This window comes from Lissotriton vulgaris, chromosome 10, assembly GCF_964263255.1.
Source record: "Lissotriton vulgaris chromosome 10, aLisVul1.2, whole genome shotgun sequence".
NCBI lineage: Eukaryota > Metazoa > Chordata > Amphibia > Caudata > Salamandridae > Lissotriton > Lissotriton vulgaris.
This window is the reverse complement of record NC_141698.1, coordinates 628,607,137-628,625,843: the sequence shown is the minus strand read 5'-3', so window position 1 is coordinate 628,625,843 and position 18,707 is coordinate 628,607,137. Positions and strand designations below refer to the sequence as shown.

The following is an 18,707-nucleotide window of genomic DNA, read 5'->3' as shown; positions in this document are numbered from 1 at the left end:
GGAAAACTCTAACAACCCACCACCCGTCACCAGTGTTCGCAATCTGGGCGTCATGCTAAACCACCAGCTGAGCATGGAAACGCAGGTCTCAAGAACAGTTGCTACCTGCTCTGCCCTCATGCGCTCACTGCGTAAGGTTCTGCCTCTTTTACCACCCCCGGCCTGAGCATTGATAGTCAGGTGTACTATTCTTAGTCGCCTTGAATACTGTAATGCTCTCCTGTTTGAATCCCCTGTGACGCTACTGGACAGACTCCAACGAGTTCAGTCGGCAGCAGCCAAACTGGCTCTTGGTTGGACCAGAAGATCCTCTGCCACCGCTGCGCTGGCCGAGCTGCACTGGCTACCGCTGAAGCAGCGTATTGCCTTCAAGGCCCTCTGTCTGGTCTTCAAGGCACTACATGGTGCAGGACCTAGACCTCTCCAACGCCTGTTCTCGTGGTACACACCCACCAGAACACTTAGGTCTACAACTGCCTGCCTGGTGAAAGTCCCCAAATATAAGAAGTCCAGGATCGGAGGCAGATCTTTCAGAGTGGCTGCAGCTAAGCTGTGGAACAGTTTGCCGGCCGATGTCCGCCAAATCACTCATCTCCTACCCTTTAGGAAACGAATCAAAACTTGGCTCTTTCCTTCACCCCTTTAGCCTGCTAGTTAAAGTTCAACCTCCCTGTCTATAAACCCAGGAGTAGCCACCAGCGCCAGGATACCTGCAAGGTGACAGTTGCGCTTAATAAATGTTTTAAATAAATAAATAAATAAATAGGCAATTTTTAAATTCACTGGAAATACTACAGTACCATTGCACTACACTAATATATGGAAGGGCTGCAGTAGATGAGAGGACGAGGCAGATGGGAAAATCTGCAATAAAAATGAAAAGTCACGAAATACAGAGCATCCACATCAGTGAAAGTGCAGAACACATTTATACTCCATTAGGCAATCGAAAAGAAGTTTGGATCCAAATGTATGAACCACGTGCTGCTAAAGGGTTCTATTTCCAGGCTCTATTTCCCCTCAGCTGGCTAATTGCACTTAAAGTGGATTGTGCCCGCCAATCGGAGCATTGATTGTTCGTCTCTGTGCATTGTGACTGCGCACAATGAGACTGGGCTGGACCGAGCGCCGCTGCCTGAATAGGGGAAGGGCTTTCTGCCACAGATCACAAAGCTCGCTTGATGAAAGGGTCTTCCGGGCAATGCCGCAGTGCTGAGGTTTGTATTGTGAAACTAAATACATTCAGATTGGGATGTCGCTGGCATGTTGCCGGGTTCTTTTCTAAATCAGAAGGAAAACATGCATAAAAAGACAGGGCCTGACAGCTGAAAGCTATACCATTGGAGGGTCGTTGACCAGCCCACTTGTGTCGTAAGGGATACACACAGCGAAAACCAAAGATGCCCCCACTCATGCATTTAGTTCATGGCCTTCTCTTCCTCTGTACCACCCTCTTGCAGCATCTCTAGCCTTAATATCTGTCCCCTATATAGTTCCCATATTTAAAAGGTAGGTGTTACATAGTCTCAACCTAGGTCCTGCCTAGTCACTTAGGACGTACTTGGTCTCCATCCTTAATACCGAAGTGCTACATGGTTCCCATCTTTACTGTTTAGGTATGAAATAGTCTCAGCCCTTAAATCGTAGGTCCTATGTGGTCTCCATCGTTGCTACTTAACTCCTTCATGGTCTCCATCCTTAAATCATAAGTCATATGCGGTTTCCATCCCAGTGATCTGTACACTACATGGTTTTAATCCTAAATATTAGGATCCTATATGGTTTCATTCCAGTCACATCACTTTGCCATCCTTTTTACCTGGAGCTGGGACCCACATGGTCTCCATCGTTAACATCCAAGTGCTGCATGTTCCGTGTCCTTACTATCTGGACGAATCATGGTTTCCATCTTCAATATCTAGGTGATTCATGGCGTCCATTCTTAATCGTTGACTTTTAAGCGGCTTCTTATTTAATAGTTAGATTCTGTGGAGTTTCCATTCCTTACTTCTACTTCTTAAAGGTCTCCAGGTTCTCTGTGGTTCATGTGCCAGATGTATTCCTACCTTTTATGCAGTGTTACTCTGTTGTAATGTAAATGTAATTTGTATTTGTAAAGCGCACTAATACCCCAACTGAGGTGTCCTGGCGCTGTAACGCATACCGCTGTGGAACCCTTCCTGACTTTTCCTGTGAAATGTCCACTCCTGGGCACCCCCAAGGTGAAGCCGGGCATCCCAGCGCTGTTGGGGCCGTTGTGGAGATTAAACAAGCTATTGCCCAGAGTTGCAGAGTGGGACCCATGATTAGAATTGGCACCGAGGCGAGAATTATCAGGTCCGAGGAAATTGAGCCCAAGACCCCCCGAGGTGGGAATTGATCCCTGGATCCGGGCCAGAACTCTGCATCAGGGTCTGCCGCTCTAACCATTGAGCCACACTTCTCCACTTTTTGATGGAGGAAAGTTATTTGGGATCTCTTTCTCGATCCCTACAAAAAAAAATTGGTTGCCTCCAGAATAGCAGCAGGAAGGGGTTTGGATGACCTTGCATCAGTTGGATCCGGGTGGCTTGTTCCTATAGGAGGCTCTGGGTGGGTAGGTAGAATAATGCTGCTGGCTGGCGAGTGAGGTAACATTGGATGGAAGCCATGAACCTGCTTATAGTGTTGGAGTGCACCTTAAAAGCACCTCCTATGGAAGAGAACATTTAATTAATCCTGGCCTACCCCTAGTTGATAACACAATTACTGTTAGAATTTCATTATAAATGTTTAGCACCGTCACTTGAGGTTTGCAAACCGTTTCTCGATTCTAGACAATCAGAAGAACTTTTTGAAAGGTTATACCTGAAAATATATAAATGGGTGAGCAAATGTATTGTATAGGACCCTAGAGGGGCTTCAGGGATTTGAGTGGACTGAGACGAAAGACAAAAGGAGAAGGAAATGGCGAACAAAGAATCACTAAAGTACAATTAACTTTTTCCCAGGCCAATTCAAATTAATTGAACATTAAATGAACAAACCAAACCATCAAGCATATTATGGGACAGGAAAATAAACACATATCCAGGACAAACCTACAAGAAAAGCCACAAGCGGTTACAAGCTTAGATTTAGACGCCCAAAGCAAGTGCTGTTTGGGGATATCTATAAAACATCATAGAAGTAAACCTTATTACACAGAGTTACTGTAAAGTAGTTTGGACGTGAATAATGAATATCATACAGAAAAGCAAGGTGTGGTACTTCACTCAGCAACTTTACATTTGATTTTCGCTATTACCTGTGTTGCTTGTTCTCATAATTTTTTTTTAACAGCATGTACACTTAGTAAGAAGAGCCTAAGGGCAAGGAGTAGGAGCAGGGCTCGAGTCGGGGTACCACGCGGGTGGACGGCGTCCCCCCACTTATTTTACCCGGAGCTCGATAAATGGAGCAAATGGAGCCACACATTCACTCTTTGGCCTCTCTGGGGCGAGATCGGAGCTCATTCAGAATGCTGCTCACGCGCTGGCTTGTCTGATGCAATCACATCTAAGGGGTGAGCGAGGGGAGGCAATGAGTCTGATGGTGCAAGCCACCTTTCGTAATGTCACTTCCTGTTGTGACGTCAGCGTCACCCCACTTTTTTTTTTAGGACTTGTGCCCTGCGTAGGAGGGTGGAATGAGAACCATATTTACTAATTTGATAAAATCCGGCATTAAGGAAGCATTTTGTATTATCTTGGGGTATAAAGCTTCAATGAAGCAGCCATATTACTAAACACCAGAAGTACGGATTTACAACCTGGATATCCACCATGGATTCAGGGAGGCTGGATCAATTCCACAATTTCAGTATCGTTGAAAAAGAAAACATGACACAATTAATAGAAATGGCACTCACATATTGAGTGGGGGAAACATCCGGAACTACGAGGCCAGATACACGAGTTCTGGAAACCCACAAGCGTAACCAAGCTTGTCCGAACAACAAATTTGCCTTTAACCACGCACATGCGTGGTTAAGGCAAATGTGCTCTAATGTTTAGAATGGGTGGGGAAAGAGGAGCGTCGGGAAGTGGACAAGGACAAGTAAGTGGGGCTGGGGCCGGATCTAGGGGGAGGGTTGCGGTACTTTTCAGGGGTGGTGGGGATTCGGGATAGTTTTATGGGGTGGTGGAGTTTTGGGGGTAGTTTTAAGGATTGTGGGGGTTTGGGGTAGTTTTAAGGGGTGGTGGGGGTTCAGGATAGTTTTCGGGGGTGGTGGGGGTTTGTGGTAGTTTTTGGGGGTGGTGGGGGTTCGGGGTAGTTTTAAGGGGTGGTGGTGGTTCAGGGTAGTTTTCAGGGGTGGTGGGGGTTTGGAGTAGTTTTCAGGGGTGGTGGGGGCTCGGGGTAGTGTTAAGGCATTGTGGGGGTTCGGAGGAGTTTTCAGGTGTGGTGGGGGTTCGGGGTAGTTTTCAGGGATGGGGGTTCAGGGTAGGTTTCAGGGGTGGAGAAGGGTTCGGGTAGGTGCCGGGGGGGGGGGGTGAAGATTCAGGGTAGTTTTCAAGGGTGGCAAGGGGTTCAGGGTAGTTTTCAGGGGTGGAGGGTTCGTGATCGTTTTCAGAGGTGGGGGGTTGGTTGTAGTTTTCAGGGGGGGTTCATATATTTTTAAGGGGTTGTTTTCAGGGCTCAGGGAGGGGGGTGGAGTAGTTTTGAGGGATTGGGGAGGGCGTGGTCGTTTCAGGACTCACAGGGAGGTCGGGTAAACCTTTAGGGTTTATGGGAGGGTGGGTAGTATTAAGGTCAGGGTTTTAGGCATTAGGGCTAAGCATGGGCGAATTTTGCGAATCTCGCGTTCGCGAATTTTGCGGATTTGCGAACTCGCAATCCGCAAAATCCGCGAATTCTCGCGAATTTGCGGATTTTTTTTTTTTTTGTGTTTGCGCGGGTTTCTGCCAGTTCGCGAGGGTTTTGTACAATGTCGCAAATTGCGAACTTACCTGTCGGGTCGCAAGTTTCGCGAACTTGTTGTTTCTACGTGTCCAGCCTGTTTGGGACACTCTTCTTCATCACTGCCACTCTCTGTCACCACTGCCACTCTCTGACTACTCATGCCACCCTCTGGCCCACCCATGCCACCCTCTGTTTCATCACAGCACCCTCTGGTTGTCCAGTCAGTGTACATTATTGTGGCAACGCAAGCACACCTTCCCTGCCTCAAGTGACCTGAATTAATTTGGGGCTGATTAATGTGTCACAGAATATTTTTTTAGCTGGCACCTGCTTCCTTAGTGCTTCCTGATTAGTGAACTTTTGCACTTGCTAAGTGCTTTCATTGTTGCAAAATTAGTTACAACACCTGCCCTGCCCCAACTGACAATAATGAATTAGGGGCTGATTAATGGATTTGAACTGCCAGCCTGGCTCCTGCTTGTCTCCCTTAGCTGTAATTCAGGACCTTTGTGGCATATGTGTAACTATTCTGAGGTTCAGAGCAGGGTCACATAATAGTTGCAACTGGCAACTGAACTCTGGAGGGGCCCCTCAGCAAGCACTACAGGAAATGGCTACTAATGATGAGCCTGAACTTTTGAACCTGGTAAGTAGTTTCAGTTTTGATTAGATCGTATTTCTGCAATTTTGCACTTATTCGCGGGGCGCGAAGTTGTACTGGGAAGCCGCGAACTCACGCGAACAGTGCGAGCAGTGCGAGCAAAATCCGCTGCTCGCGGATTTGCGGATTTTGCGGGAGATTCGCGAATCTCGCGGATTGCGAATTTTCCGAAAATCCGCAAAATCCGCGAGCGAAACGGATTTTCCGCCCACACCTAATTAGGGCAGGGGGAGGACACATCATGGGGGTTGGGAGTGGGTAGGGCTATTTGCACTTTAGAGCAGGAGGGGGTGGGAGTTTGTACCTTAGGGCGGTGGGGAGGAGGGGTGGTAACCTTAGCCACGAATACCCACTGGTGTAACGAAAATTGAGGGGGCCTCCCTGCACGGTACATAGAGGGGCTCCCTCTGGGATCATAGGAGCTCCCACAGCCAGAGTGCAGTGTCGAGGGGGCCCCCTGAAGCTTGTGGGCCCCCCCGCACCACGGAGGCTGCGGGGGCCTGTGTTACGACCCTGCGCACACCCCTTTACCATGCATGCCTTTACCGTGAAAATTCATGCTAAAGGCATGCGTGGTAAAGCAATGCCTGGTTAAGACAAAGTCCTTATACAGACCGCGTTGTTTAGGTATGCTGGGTTGAGGAATTCATTGTTCTGCCATTAAACCATTGAGTGGTTATTGTTGAAATCCTGAATGGATCCTGCTCCCCTGAAATAACCTACATTACATTCAAAGACTTTTCTGCTAGGCCCCTTCTTATCCAAAAGAAAAATGTAATACTACTGGAAGTTAAGATCAACGAAGAACGAAATATGCGTACTATTGATGATATCAACAATTAAGACACTAAACCTTTCAATCAAGCTTTTTCTTCTTTCCCTCCCAAGATGTTGGAACAAGCTACCCTATCATACTAACCTGAAACTAGACCTCTGGTTGTTTAGAATTGAATTAAACACTCATCCTTTGTGTCGCTACTTCTTAGATTATCTATGCCTTTCTAACTTTATTCTGTCATGGTACCATCTATATATCTTTCCTCTAATGGTCTCGCATGTTAACTATTCCTTTTGTCATACTATTGCGCTATGCCGCCCGTGCAGCTAGGTCCACTTTAAATAAGTTCTTTATTTATTTTATTTTTTTATTTTTTTACACTTGTATGGCGCACAGCTACCCAAAAAGGGTTTCCCGGCGCCGACAACATATTGCTGAGCCGAGGTATGAGATGAGCTAGATCAGTAGAGTTATTTCTGAAAGAGCCAGGTCTTTATGTTCTTCCTAAATCTGGCATAGTTTTCCTCTTTACGAATGTAAGGGGGGAGTGTGTTCCAGAGAGTAGGCCCTAGGACCGAGAAGGATCTTCCCCCCATTCTCGCCAATCTGAACCTGGGAACCACAAAGTTAGCTGCGGTTTGGGAGCGCAGATTCCTTCCCGGGATGTAGGGAGTAGCTAGTGATTGCAGGTATTTTGGTGCCGTTCCGGCTTTAATCCTGAACATGTAGCTCAGGGCTTTGAACCTGATGCGGTTTTCCACTCTGAGCCAATGCAGGTCATTCAGGTGCTTCGATACACTTGCCATTTTTGGGATTTTACATAAGAGTCTTGCAGCTGAGTTTTGGACAAGTTGTAACCGTTTAATGACTGCCTGATTTGAGCCCAGATAAAGAATATTGCCGTAGTCAAGACGAGATGTTATAAGTGCATTGACTATGGTCTTTTGGGTAGCAAAAGGCAGCATCCATAGGATTTTTTTCAGCCACTTCATAATGGTGAAACAGAGGCCTACCACTTTGTTAGCCTGTTGTTTCATGGATAGGGCATTGTCGATAGTAACCCCCAGATTTCTTGCCTGAGTTGCAGGAGTGGGGGGTTTCCTAACTCGGGGGCCAGTGGGAGGAGTTCCATAGATCTTTGTTTTTCCCCAAAAGGAGGATCTCGGTTTTGTCACCGTTTAACTTCAGCTGGTTGGTGGACATCCAACTGAAGATTTTTTGGAGCCCCTGTCTGAGAAGGGATGGAGCTGAAGGGTTAGAGTCTGACAGTGAAAAGATGATCTGAAAGTCATCCGCATAGGTCATGAGGGTGAGTCCTGACCTATCCGCTAAATCAGCCAAGGGTCTGAGGTAGAGGTTAAAAAACAGTGGGCTCAGGCTGGACCCCTGTGGTACTCCATGAGGGGCACTAAACGTATCAGAACAGGCAAGGGAGGATGTGATCTGGAACGTCCTGTTTGTCAGGAAGGACTCGATCCATTTGAGTGCAGCACCCCGAATACCGTTTCTCCCGAGTGTGGCCAGGAGTTTTCTGTGTGATATGGTGTCAAAAGCTGCACTCAAATCTAACAGAATGAGTGCGACTGTTTGACCCTCATCTAGGAGTTTTCTGACAGTTTCAGTTACTCCCAGCAGGGTGGTTTCTGTGGAAAATCCCGCTCTAAAACCAGACTGTGACGGGTGAAGGAGGGCATTTTCCTCAGTAAAAAGAGTGAGGGCAGAGTGAATGTGTCTTTCCAGAAGTTTTGAGAAGACTGGGAGAAGAGATATGGGTCGATAGTTTGCTAGTATTTCAGGGTTAGCTGAGGGTTTTTTTTAAAGTGGATTAACCATAGCGTATTTCCAGAGTGAAGGGACTGTGGAAAGTTGAAGGGAAGAGTTTAAAGTATCGGCGATAATGGTCAGGGATGGGGTGTCAATCTGTTTCAAGACACTAACGGGTAGCGGATCACGAGGGGAACCTGATTTAGTGGTCTTGAGGGTAGACCTAAGCGAATCCACGGTTATAGGAGGCCAGTGTTCTAAGATGTTTATTTCCGCCAACCTAGAGGGGGTGTCCTCTTGCGAGCCGTTAGCGGAGGAGTTTGAATTAATATCGAGGATGATCCTATCAATTTTTTCAGTGAAGAAAGAGGCAAGGTCTTGGCATTGTTTTTTGTTTAGCGGGCGGGCCGTTGCGGTCGTTTGTGCACCTGCAAGTTCTTTTACCGTGTTAAAGAGTGTTCTTGCCTTGCTGGGGGCTGTGTTGATGGTATTTGCTACATGAAGGGCTCGGGCTTTAATGCATGCAGAGTGATATTCATTTCTGGCTTTATGATATATAATTTTTTTTCCAAGTGTGTAGTCCTTACGCTACTGTCTTTCGAGGGCTTTGCACTTTGATTTTTCGATTTTTAAAGATTCGTTAAACCAGGGGGCTGGGGGACGGTGGACATTCCTTTTAGTTTGAGATGAAGGAAGACAGCCGTCTGCGGCATTTTCCAGCCATGAGTGTGTTGCATTGGCAATACTTTCCATGTCAAGAGCTGGGGCAGGGGGTTTATTAGCCAGAGTTTGGTTAAGTTTTTCAGCATCAAGCAGCTTCCAATTTCTCATGAGGGAAGCAGGCCAGGCCATATTAGTTTGATGGAGTGCTGGTAGTGTTAGACAGAAATGAATGAGATAGTTGTCTGACCAGCAGATGGGAATGGTTTCTAGCCATTTTAATTCGGGAATATTGGAAAAGATGGGGTCTAGCAGGTGTCCTGCCTTTTGAGTAGGCCCTGAATTAAGTAATCTTACGTTGAGTGCTGCTAGGTCATCCAGTAGGTTACTGCATGCCATATTAGTGGGATCGTCGAGATGCAGATTTAAATCTCCAATTAGAGTGAGGTTTTTGGAGTCAAGGTGAAAAGGAGTGATATAGTTTGCCAAATTGGCCGCCCATGTGTTGGCATTCCCGGGGGGCCTATATATGAGAAGGCCCGAGAACGTGAAGTTAGGGTTCAGGGTGATTTTAAAAAATGCTGCTTCACAATCCGGGAAGTTCTTCAATAAATAAAAAAATAAAACTAAATTAAAAAAACATTGGGCACTTTTGCCTTAGAGTATAGGTTTTCCCTGTTGTTCACTGATCATACTAGCCAATAGCCGACAAAATATATATTTACGAGGAAAGTTCTCTGCTGCTATCGACACCAAACTCATTGTGTCCAGTTTTAAAGAGGAGCACATACGGACACTGTGTATGCTTTTTGGGTCATGGGGAGGCATGGAAATGCCAAGATAGGGATATTTAAGTCTCTTTTCTGCTAGCAAATACTTTATTTTAGAAACATGCTTGCAACCACCCCTGACTGCCTTAATGTTGAACACGGTAAAACATTCTATAGTTATAGGTCAGACCAAACAAATAGGGGTGACAACAGCATGATAGGTTGACTGAAATTCAGTTCATGCAATAATTCTTGGTTTTCTCATCTTCCTTCTAGGATCTCAGTTCCTTTGCCATGCCATTCCTCGATGGGGACTTGGATGCTTCAGATAAAAATGCCTCTCGAAAGGTAGGAATAACCAAAAACCTTATGTTTGAATTTCCATATAAATGGTTGCTACTAAATACCTTGTGGAGACACCTTTTATCCTTTTGTTTTCAGTAAAAGATATTTTGATGTTTACTCATGAGTGTCCGTGTTTGTGGGAAAGGCAAGAATGGGCCTTCATCCATTGCACTCCTTCCATGGGGGCACCATATTGCCCCAACAGTCATCCGGTAGTGCTGCTGTCAGGGAGTAGGGCTTGCAAGGGGAGAGGGAGGCAACTGTTGCTTTCCTTAGAATATCAAAATGGAAATACATCTGTTCTGACTGTGAACCCAATGTATTTGGGTAAGATTGTATTGCATTGTATTGTATTGTATTGGGGATTTATAAAGCTTGCGGCTACCCAACAGGGTCTCCCGGCCCTGGACACAGCCTCAAACTGCTAAACAACAACCCCAAGATAGAGAATCAGGCTTGGCAACTAAAAAGGAAGGTCTTCAGATCCAGCAGCTATAAACTACTGCTCCTAACAGGCTGCCTATGGCTCAGATCCGAGCAGGGTGGAGTGGTACACTTTATAACACAGCTCTCAATATCTTACAATGATCTGAAAAAAGGATGTGTAACATTGCAAGCCTTGGGAATGTCTGTTGCTAAATTCTGCCAAGAGTAGACCACTATTTCACATATAGGTATTTGTGTATGTCGGGCTCAGGGTGTTACTGAAAGTAACTGAATTGTTCAGATGAGGAATCCCTAGCTCGGGGGAGGGGGCCATCAAATGTGTGTTGCGTCCTTAAATAACTTTCCAATCAATGGCCAATGAGAAGGTGGGCTGTTCTTTCAGAGTAACCTGTTTTGCATATACCTCTGACACAACTCAGCCTTATGCATTTACACATAATAGATGGCCTTTAAGTTTATTAAATTGACTGGCCAAACATGACATCAGGATTATAACTATAAATAGGTGTGCACAGACCTGACAATTTGTTTTTTACCGTTTTTATTTCTAGGGTACATACATTTGTTTTTACATTGCTAAACAAAGCAGAGGCATGTTATATCACCAGACGATGTGATGTTGCAAGGACGCTTTCTTCCAACACTGGTTATGGATAGAGAAACAGAATTATAATGAAAGCACCCGAGTATTATTTATGTGGATGACCAAGAGAAGGGTACATCTCATCTCAACGGTGTATCTGTCCTGTCCCTCCAACGCAAATTGGGGACAACTTAAATGTTGCCCTGCTACGTGATCTAGATCTTTTGTAGGTTACCTTTTAGGATGTTATGCTTGGAGAAGAAAATCAGAGAATCTAAACAGCACTGAAGCTCCACTCTCTTGTGATCACAAATCACTATATTGTCAGTGGAAGTAAGAGCTTGCACTGTATTTCTGCCTAGTCTATTGGAGCTAGCTCAGATGGCCCTCAAAGCCTAGTCCAGTTCACTAGTATACAGGTACAGTAGCTTCTGAACAACTCTTCCACAATCTTTCAGGTGAGACAACTTCTATGGGCAAAACCATCACCTTCGAGCCTACATACAACTTTATAGCTCACTGAAGATGTTAACCAGTGCACTGCAATTAGTCATCTAACACCAAGCTCAAGACCGTTAATGCTGGTCTTGCTACAGTGATCACCGCCACTGCATTGTGCATTGTGAACATCGGTTTCCTAAAATCAGTTTGGGTGGGCAACAAAATGTATCAACCCTTTCACTGAGATGGTTTGCTCTGACCCTGGCAGTGAGCTCAGAGCAGAGGGACAGCACTGACAGAAGCTTTTTTATTTGGAAGTTGCTTCCTATCTGCCTTTTTGGGTCTAGCATTAGCCAAGACATTTTGGTTTTACTAAAATTATGTGTATAATATACTTAGGAAAGGAGCTTTCAGCTAGTTCTCTTTATCCATTGGTCTGTTGTTGACTCATTTTCATTTTGCTTCTGCCTTATGGCATAGAGCAGTGATACTCAAAGTATGGCCCCGGGGCCACAAGCTGCTCTCCAGAACTTTCCGTGCGGCCCCTTCTGAACAACAGCACTGGGCTGCTGTATACTTGAGTCAGCACTAACATTCAGAATTGTAAATTGATACTTGTATAGCGCACTACTCATCCGCAAGGGTCTCAAGGCGCTTGTACGAATACCGCTGTGGAACCCATCCTGGCTTTCCCTGTGAGGCGTCCACTCCTGGGCACCCCCCAAGGTGGAGGCAAGGCATCCTTAGCGTTGTGGGGGCCGTTATGGAGATGAAGCAAGCTATTGCCCAGAGTTTTTGTTTTAATTTTAATAATACTTTAGTGTTGCCTTTGTGTATAAAGCCTGATGTGATAGCAAGACACTTTCTATCAGCTCTTTATGCTGCTTTTGATGCGAGCACAGGGTATATTCCACCTTTATTAGTTCCTGTCACCTGTTAATGGTGTTGTAAATTCAATTGGAGTGGCCCTTGTTTAGCTGACTTCTGCTACTGCACATGATAGTAGATTGTTTCCATTTAAACATTTTTTTTATAACATTGGTAAGGAACAAAATGTAATGATGGACCCTTCCTAATGTCAGCACCTGACTATCTTTCTCCCCGTAATATTCTATGACCCTTGAGTTAATGAAGGGGATTGTGTGCACACTGGATGGCACCCATCATAACTATGCCTATTCCCTAGGGAATTTCAATGCAAATAAAACAACCGCAAAGGTGCACCACAAAAAGCAAGATAATAAGTGCAAATGGTATTTAAGCAAAATGAAGAAAAATTTCTCAAAGAGATGTTGATAGTCTTCTTGTTAATCTTTATTTTCAGTTTGCAGTGAAACATACAGCCGACGCGTTTCGTTCCAAACTAGGACTTCTTCAGGGCTGTCGGTAAAAACATATACATTCAATCAGTTTTCTGTGTACAAAAGACAACACCCAATCTTACAACATGTACAAAAAAAAACGAACAGTTTAAAAACAGTTTAAAAACCCTACAACGATAGACATGGAGCTTATGCATTCGTTAATTTTGAGATGTCAACCCACAGAAAATAAATGAGCAGAGGATTACATATAAACGCAGGGATATGTACGAATGTATAAACAATATTTACAGTTACTAGGGATTGTTAACATTTGGAACAAGCGATTCCAATAAGCGGTTGATGCGTATATACATAAGGTAGGACACAAGGTCAATGCTAAGCCTTTGTTTGTGCATGTGACTCAGGAAAGGACCGGGATAAAAGGGAACAAAAAGGAAAAAGGGAGAGCACAAGAAGAGAAAAATCCGTTTAGAAAGTGTGCTTATTGATGTTCATGGCCACTGATTCAGACTCGGTCATATATTTAGGGAGGAAGGTTGGAGAGATTAGGATCTAACTACGCCTCTGGGTATAGAGGCCACTAGCATTAAATACCATCGTTGTACAAACTCAATACTTTTTTACCTTTAAGTTAGTGGTACGTCGCTTGTGGGGAGAGTGTAAGAGGTAACCGGGGTCCAAGGGGCGCCTTCCCGGACACTGTAATCCCGGTGTACGAGCCGGGATGTGTATTAGTTCATTCCGGTGTCGAATTAACAGGATTGGACCTTAGCGGAGACAGGAAAATGAGAAATAACAATCTTAAGGTTTAACTTTGTAATATTGGGCAGCAAGGTTAGCAGTGCTTTATTCTGTCTTTGCAGTGAAATAAAGCAGTATAACGGTTGGGGGCGGTGGGAGTAGTGGGGCGTTAGGAACCCTATCGTTAAGTATGACGATCCTTTGTTTACATATACTTACTATAAGTATGCTAAAGTGTGATGAAGGCAATGTTTTACAGGATTCCTGAGTAGTGAAAACGTCCTTGCCACCTTAATTTGTGTCTGTTTTGAACTTTGTACTGAAAGACATTAAAAGAGAAAGCGGGGTCATCCTCTATGCGAGGGCTTTTTTATTCGAAGAGTGGAGAGATTACAAACATGCTGTTTACCTGAGTAGTTTGTAGTGGCAGGTGGTCCTATTAGTCCAAGGGAGGAGGGTGTGGGCACTGTGTTCCAGCAGTCCTGACAAATGGAGAGCAGGTGGGTAAGATGCTGTCTTGTAAATAGGCATAGCTAATACGGAACATAGAATCGTGTTTCCACATAAATTTCCAAAACTATATGTAACCTGTGTGTGCATATTCGGAAATGATAGCACAAGGAAGGTCCCACTGACTATTGTTAGATATGTGGACCATTGTAAGTATAATCTACCCCAGGGCGTATGGCTAGTTCTGCCTAGACGCCCTCTGCCAAGAACTACAAGGTAAGGCACAATGCTCCGTGTTAGACCTCGCGTGCGTTTCTTTCTGAACGCCGCGACGGGACCGAGCTCCGAGGGGGGGAATGATGAGACGCGCTGACCGCCAATCCTTAACCCGGCGGTAATACTTCCTCCTCACAGGTGTCTCACACCAAGTTCTGGCCCCACCAGGTCAGCTCGAGGAAGCTTCCCGAGTAAAGTATACGGGTAAGGTCACTCCCTGGTTCACCAACATGAGAGTATCCTGGCATGTTATATGGTTTACGTTAAGGTTTAGTCACCTGCAATACACTGACGCCATCTAGTGTTTTTCTTTGAATTTCTCAAAGAAATGTTTTAATATTGTTTTTCTCTCCACAAATGTTGTCTCAAATACTATTTGCAACCACGCATGCTTTCGGCTCAGTGACAGCCTTGATATCACAATGATTTTTGTCGCATGAAAAGTTTTCAGCAAAACCGGTCTGATATCACTAAGCATGCCACTTTCTAAGGCAGACCATAGGCATGCCGACCCACTGTATATCTCTAACAGTCACCAAACGCGAGTTTTCCACGTTTTTCACAATGGCTTTCTGCCTCTCTCTGATGATACCTTTCTCTCTCCTCTCTCCCATGCAGTTCTGGGAAGGGTCCTGAGGAAGGATTGCCATACGACACATACCAGGTCGTATACTGGGTGCCCCCTGATCATTGGGGGATACCTTGCAACTATATGAGCACTCTTTGGTCCTGACGAATTGCCTTCATGGCAAGAAACATGTTGACCATTTACTCACCAAGGGTCGAATGAGGCCAACTACCTTGATTGTTTCGCCTCTATACCCCTTATATTTTTTAATAAAGCAGTGAGCCATGCTATTAAAATTCTAATTTTTGGACTCTACTGACTTTTTTTATCTCACTCACGCTCACTCTTGCACAAACACATAAAACCCCCTTGTGAAGGCCCCTTACACCCACACACCCTTTGGCGAAGGAATAGAAGATCCCCGCCAAAGAGCAACATCTATTGTTGCCCGACAGGCATTGCTCCGCCAGTCTGTCGCAGGGGCAGGGTACCGATGATGACGCTGGACGATCACCGGGTGGGATTACAAATGTAGTCCAACCGGTGACCTGTGTGAGGTACCCCTACAAATTCCGAGAAAGGGTTCACAACACTCACCTTTTCCTTTTTTGACCTAATTAGAGAGAGGCTAATGACAGTCTTTCAGTTGACTGTACCCGGGGAACTCTGTATTTCTTTTTGTTGATAGTTGTGTAAACACCATAGATGAAGGAGCTTATTTGGTTAACTAGAAAAGAAACCTTGTCAATATGAACATTTCCAAAGTTAAGGGAAACTTGTTGTAAAGTGCAAATTCCATTTTGTGGGAAAACAATTTCTGGATAGTGGCTCCCTTAGTCTAGAGTAAAGACATAGCCTAATAGAAGATAAAATAAAGGAGAGACCCTTGGCTCTGCTCTAACAGTGGGGATGATCATGTTACAAATTATGTAACCAAGCTTACCGTTCTTAGTGAAACAGACGGCGCCCATCCACGGCCCTCGTCCCGCCGAAACACCCACAGCGACGATGTGTTCGAGCATTGTGTGCACCTCTAGTCTGTTTTATAGCGTGGTCAATTGCGCTAAGAGCCTACACCTGTCAGTAACGCGCCAGACCAGCTGAGACGCCGAGTGCCGGAAATGCGCGTTTACATCCTGAGTAAAGGTGGCGGCCATATTGTAGTGGTTGTAGAGGACGTGCTTCTGTACACACCCTAATTTGCTCACGCCCGTGTATGGAGATGTTCGCCCTTCGAAGCGCCAGGGATTGATGTATAGTTCCTAACGGCATGCCATATATATTATAAAGGCATTCACGAGAGAAACCGGCAAGGGAATATTTATAAGATAAATAGTGGATACCGACGAGCGTAATGCTAGATAGTATACTAGCTTGAAGTTGAGCAACGGGAGGCATAGGTTGTTGTTGGAAGGAAAGGGGACATGTTGTGAAGAGGTTACATTTGCCATGTATGCGATCAATGGGAAATACAACGAGAGAGCGGCGGCCATCTTAGCCTGTGTTCCTACTCATGATAATATACGATTCAGAGAAGGTGTAGTGCCCTAAGGGGAAAAAAAAGGCGTATGAAGTGAAACCTCCTTATTCCTTAATCGTGGTGCTAAGATTTTAAGGGCATTTAGGTCATGAAAAACGAATTGCAATGAGTCCAGTATGCGGGCACCTGTCCCAGTTTCTGTCTCCAGCCTAATTTCTTAAGTCCGAAAAACGGGAGACGGATGAGAATATATCCAGCTTCATCCGTGTGAAGTGAACGTTGATCTAAGTCTGCTTACTTTGTAGCCATATAACAGGGGTAATATAGAAGCCTCTAACGCGTGAAGGAGGAAAGAAATAGAGAACAGCAAGGTGCAGAAGGACAGAAGTAGTAATGTGTAACAATGTAAACAGAGAAAAGTGAAAAGTAAAACAATTCTTTGTTTAAAACATTTGGAATAATGACTATGAAGAGCGAGAGAGGATGCAATGTGCATCATCGTTCCAAGAAGGGCTATTTACAAGTATACCTACAGATGGGGAATGGGCTATTTACAAATTTGCTATATACAGGTGTGTAGTCCAATAATAGACTCTTCTTTGAAAGTGTGAGGACGGATGATTCTTATATTTATTTAAATACATAGATAGAAGCGTGATCTATATGGCGAACATGAGCAGAACAGGTACGGGGGAGATCAAATTCAGCGGGCTAGTCAAGGAAATAATGTAGCTCATCTTCGGTGTTGTGACCGAGTTCTATGCATCGTAGTCTACATATCCAACCCGCCTCCCGTTGTCTTAATGCAAGTTCCCTATCTCCTCCTCTTGGGTGGATAGGTTGATGGTCAATGCCCATGAACCACATGTTATCCGTGTCTTTGTGGCATTCCTGCATATGGAAGGTCATAGGATACCTCATGTCACCATTACGTCTTGCACGGACGTGTTCCTGGATGCGGATCTTTAAGGCTCTCTTGGTGCTCCCAACATAGATCTTATTACAGCCGCACCCCAAGATATAGACAACATATTTGGTGTTGCAATTGATCAAATGATCTATGGTGTAGGTTTTGGCGGTATTGAAACAGAATTCCTTGGTTCTATTTTTACCTAGTGCACACATATTGCAGTCACTACATGTGAAAAAGCCTTTAGCGGGGGAGGTTAGCCAGTTGGTCCGCTTTTTGGATTCTATATAGCTCGGGCAGAGAATGTTACGGAGGTTTTTTCCTCTCCTGTAACATATTTTGGGTGTCCTGGTGATCGAATCCTGTAGACTCGGTATGTCTGCAATATAATGCCAGTGTTTTCTTAAGATGTTAAAGACTTTTTATAACATTATCCTTTTTTTAGTGTGCAAGGAATTAAGTGCATTTATAACTGTTCTTATGTTTGTCATGCTATTATGTATTTTAATTGAGGACTTTTATCTGTATGTACTGCTTGTATGGATTTCAAGTTTGCTTTCAAAGCTCTTCTATGTTGTGTTTATACAGACATTTTACTATTACACTGCTAATTGAAGCTGTACTATTTATTCTGATTATCTGTCTATCTATCTATATTTCTATCTATCTATCTATCTATCTATCTATCTATCTATCTATCTATCTATCTATCTCTCTGTCTAGCTATCTATCCATCCAACTGTTTCCATCTTCCATCTGTCCGTCTGTCTGTACAACCCTCTTTAACTATATTTCTTTACAACCCTCTCTATTCATCTTTTCAACCATCTCTATCTATTTGTATTAAAAATTTACAGAAACATTACAAAACAGCATTAGCAAAGGCGAAACACTGCCCGCCAACGCCAGACTGTATGGCTTTTCTAGGAATGTATGACGTTATAACGTGTACTAATACTGCACGTGCCATTGTAATGCGGATATTACTATGCAAATGCCTTTCAACGACCTACCTTTACAACGCAAACTTTTACCACGCATATGCCTGTACCACGCATGCCATTACAATGCAAAAGCATGCATGGTAAAGACATTCACTTGGTAAAAGTGTTGAAGGAACGTACATTTCTATATATACACCCCCATACCCCCTGAAATCCTAAAATTGCACTACCCACCCAAAAACCCAAACCCACCCTAAACCCTAAAATTACCATTCCCACCCAAAAACCCAAACACATCCTAAACTGTAAAATTACCCGTCCCACCCAAAAACCCAAACCTTCTCTAAAACCTAAAATTACCATTCCCACCCAAAAACCCAAACACATCCTAAACTATAAAATTACTCTTCCCACCCAAAAACCCCAAATCACCCTAAACCCTAAAATTATTCTTCCCACTCAAAAACCCAAACCCACTCCAAACCCTAAAATTACCCTTCCCACTCAAAAAACCTAAACCCTAAAATTACCCTTCCCACCCAAAAACCCAACCCCGCCCTAAACCATAAAATTACCCTTCCCACCCAAAAACCCTCACCCACCCTAAACCTTAAAAATACCCTTGCCACCCAAAAAACCTAAAC

The 18,707-nt window shown here is 44.5% G+C and overlaps 1 protein-coding gene across 3 annotated transcripts in view; it reads left to right on the top strand.

Moving 5' to 3' along the window:
* PRKAG2 (protein kinase AMP-activated non-catalytic subunit gamma 2) overlaps positions 1–18,707 on the top strand; it is a 1,779,639-nt gene that overhangs the window by 580,604 nt on the left and 1,180,328 nt on the right. For all 3 annotated transcript variants that reach the window (XM_086941467.1, XM_086941466.1, XM_086941468.1), the window contains exon 2: positions 9,830–9,901. In XM_086941467.1, the coding sequence (XP_086797593.1) occupies positions 9,830–9,901 (72 nt within the window). The remainder of the gene's footprint in view (positions 1–9,829; positions 9,902–18,707) is intronic.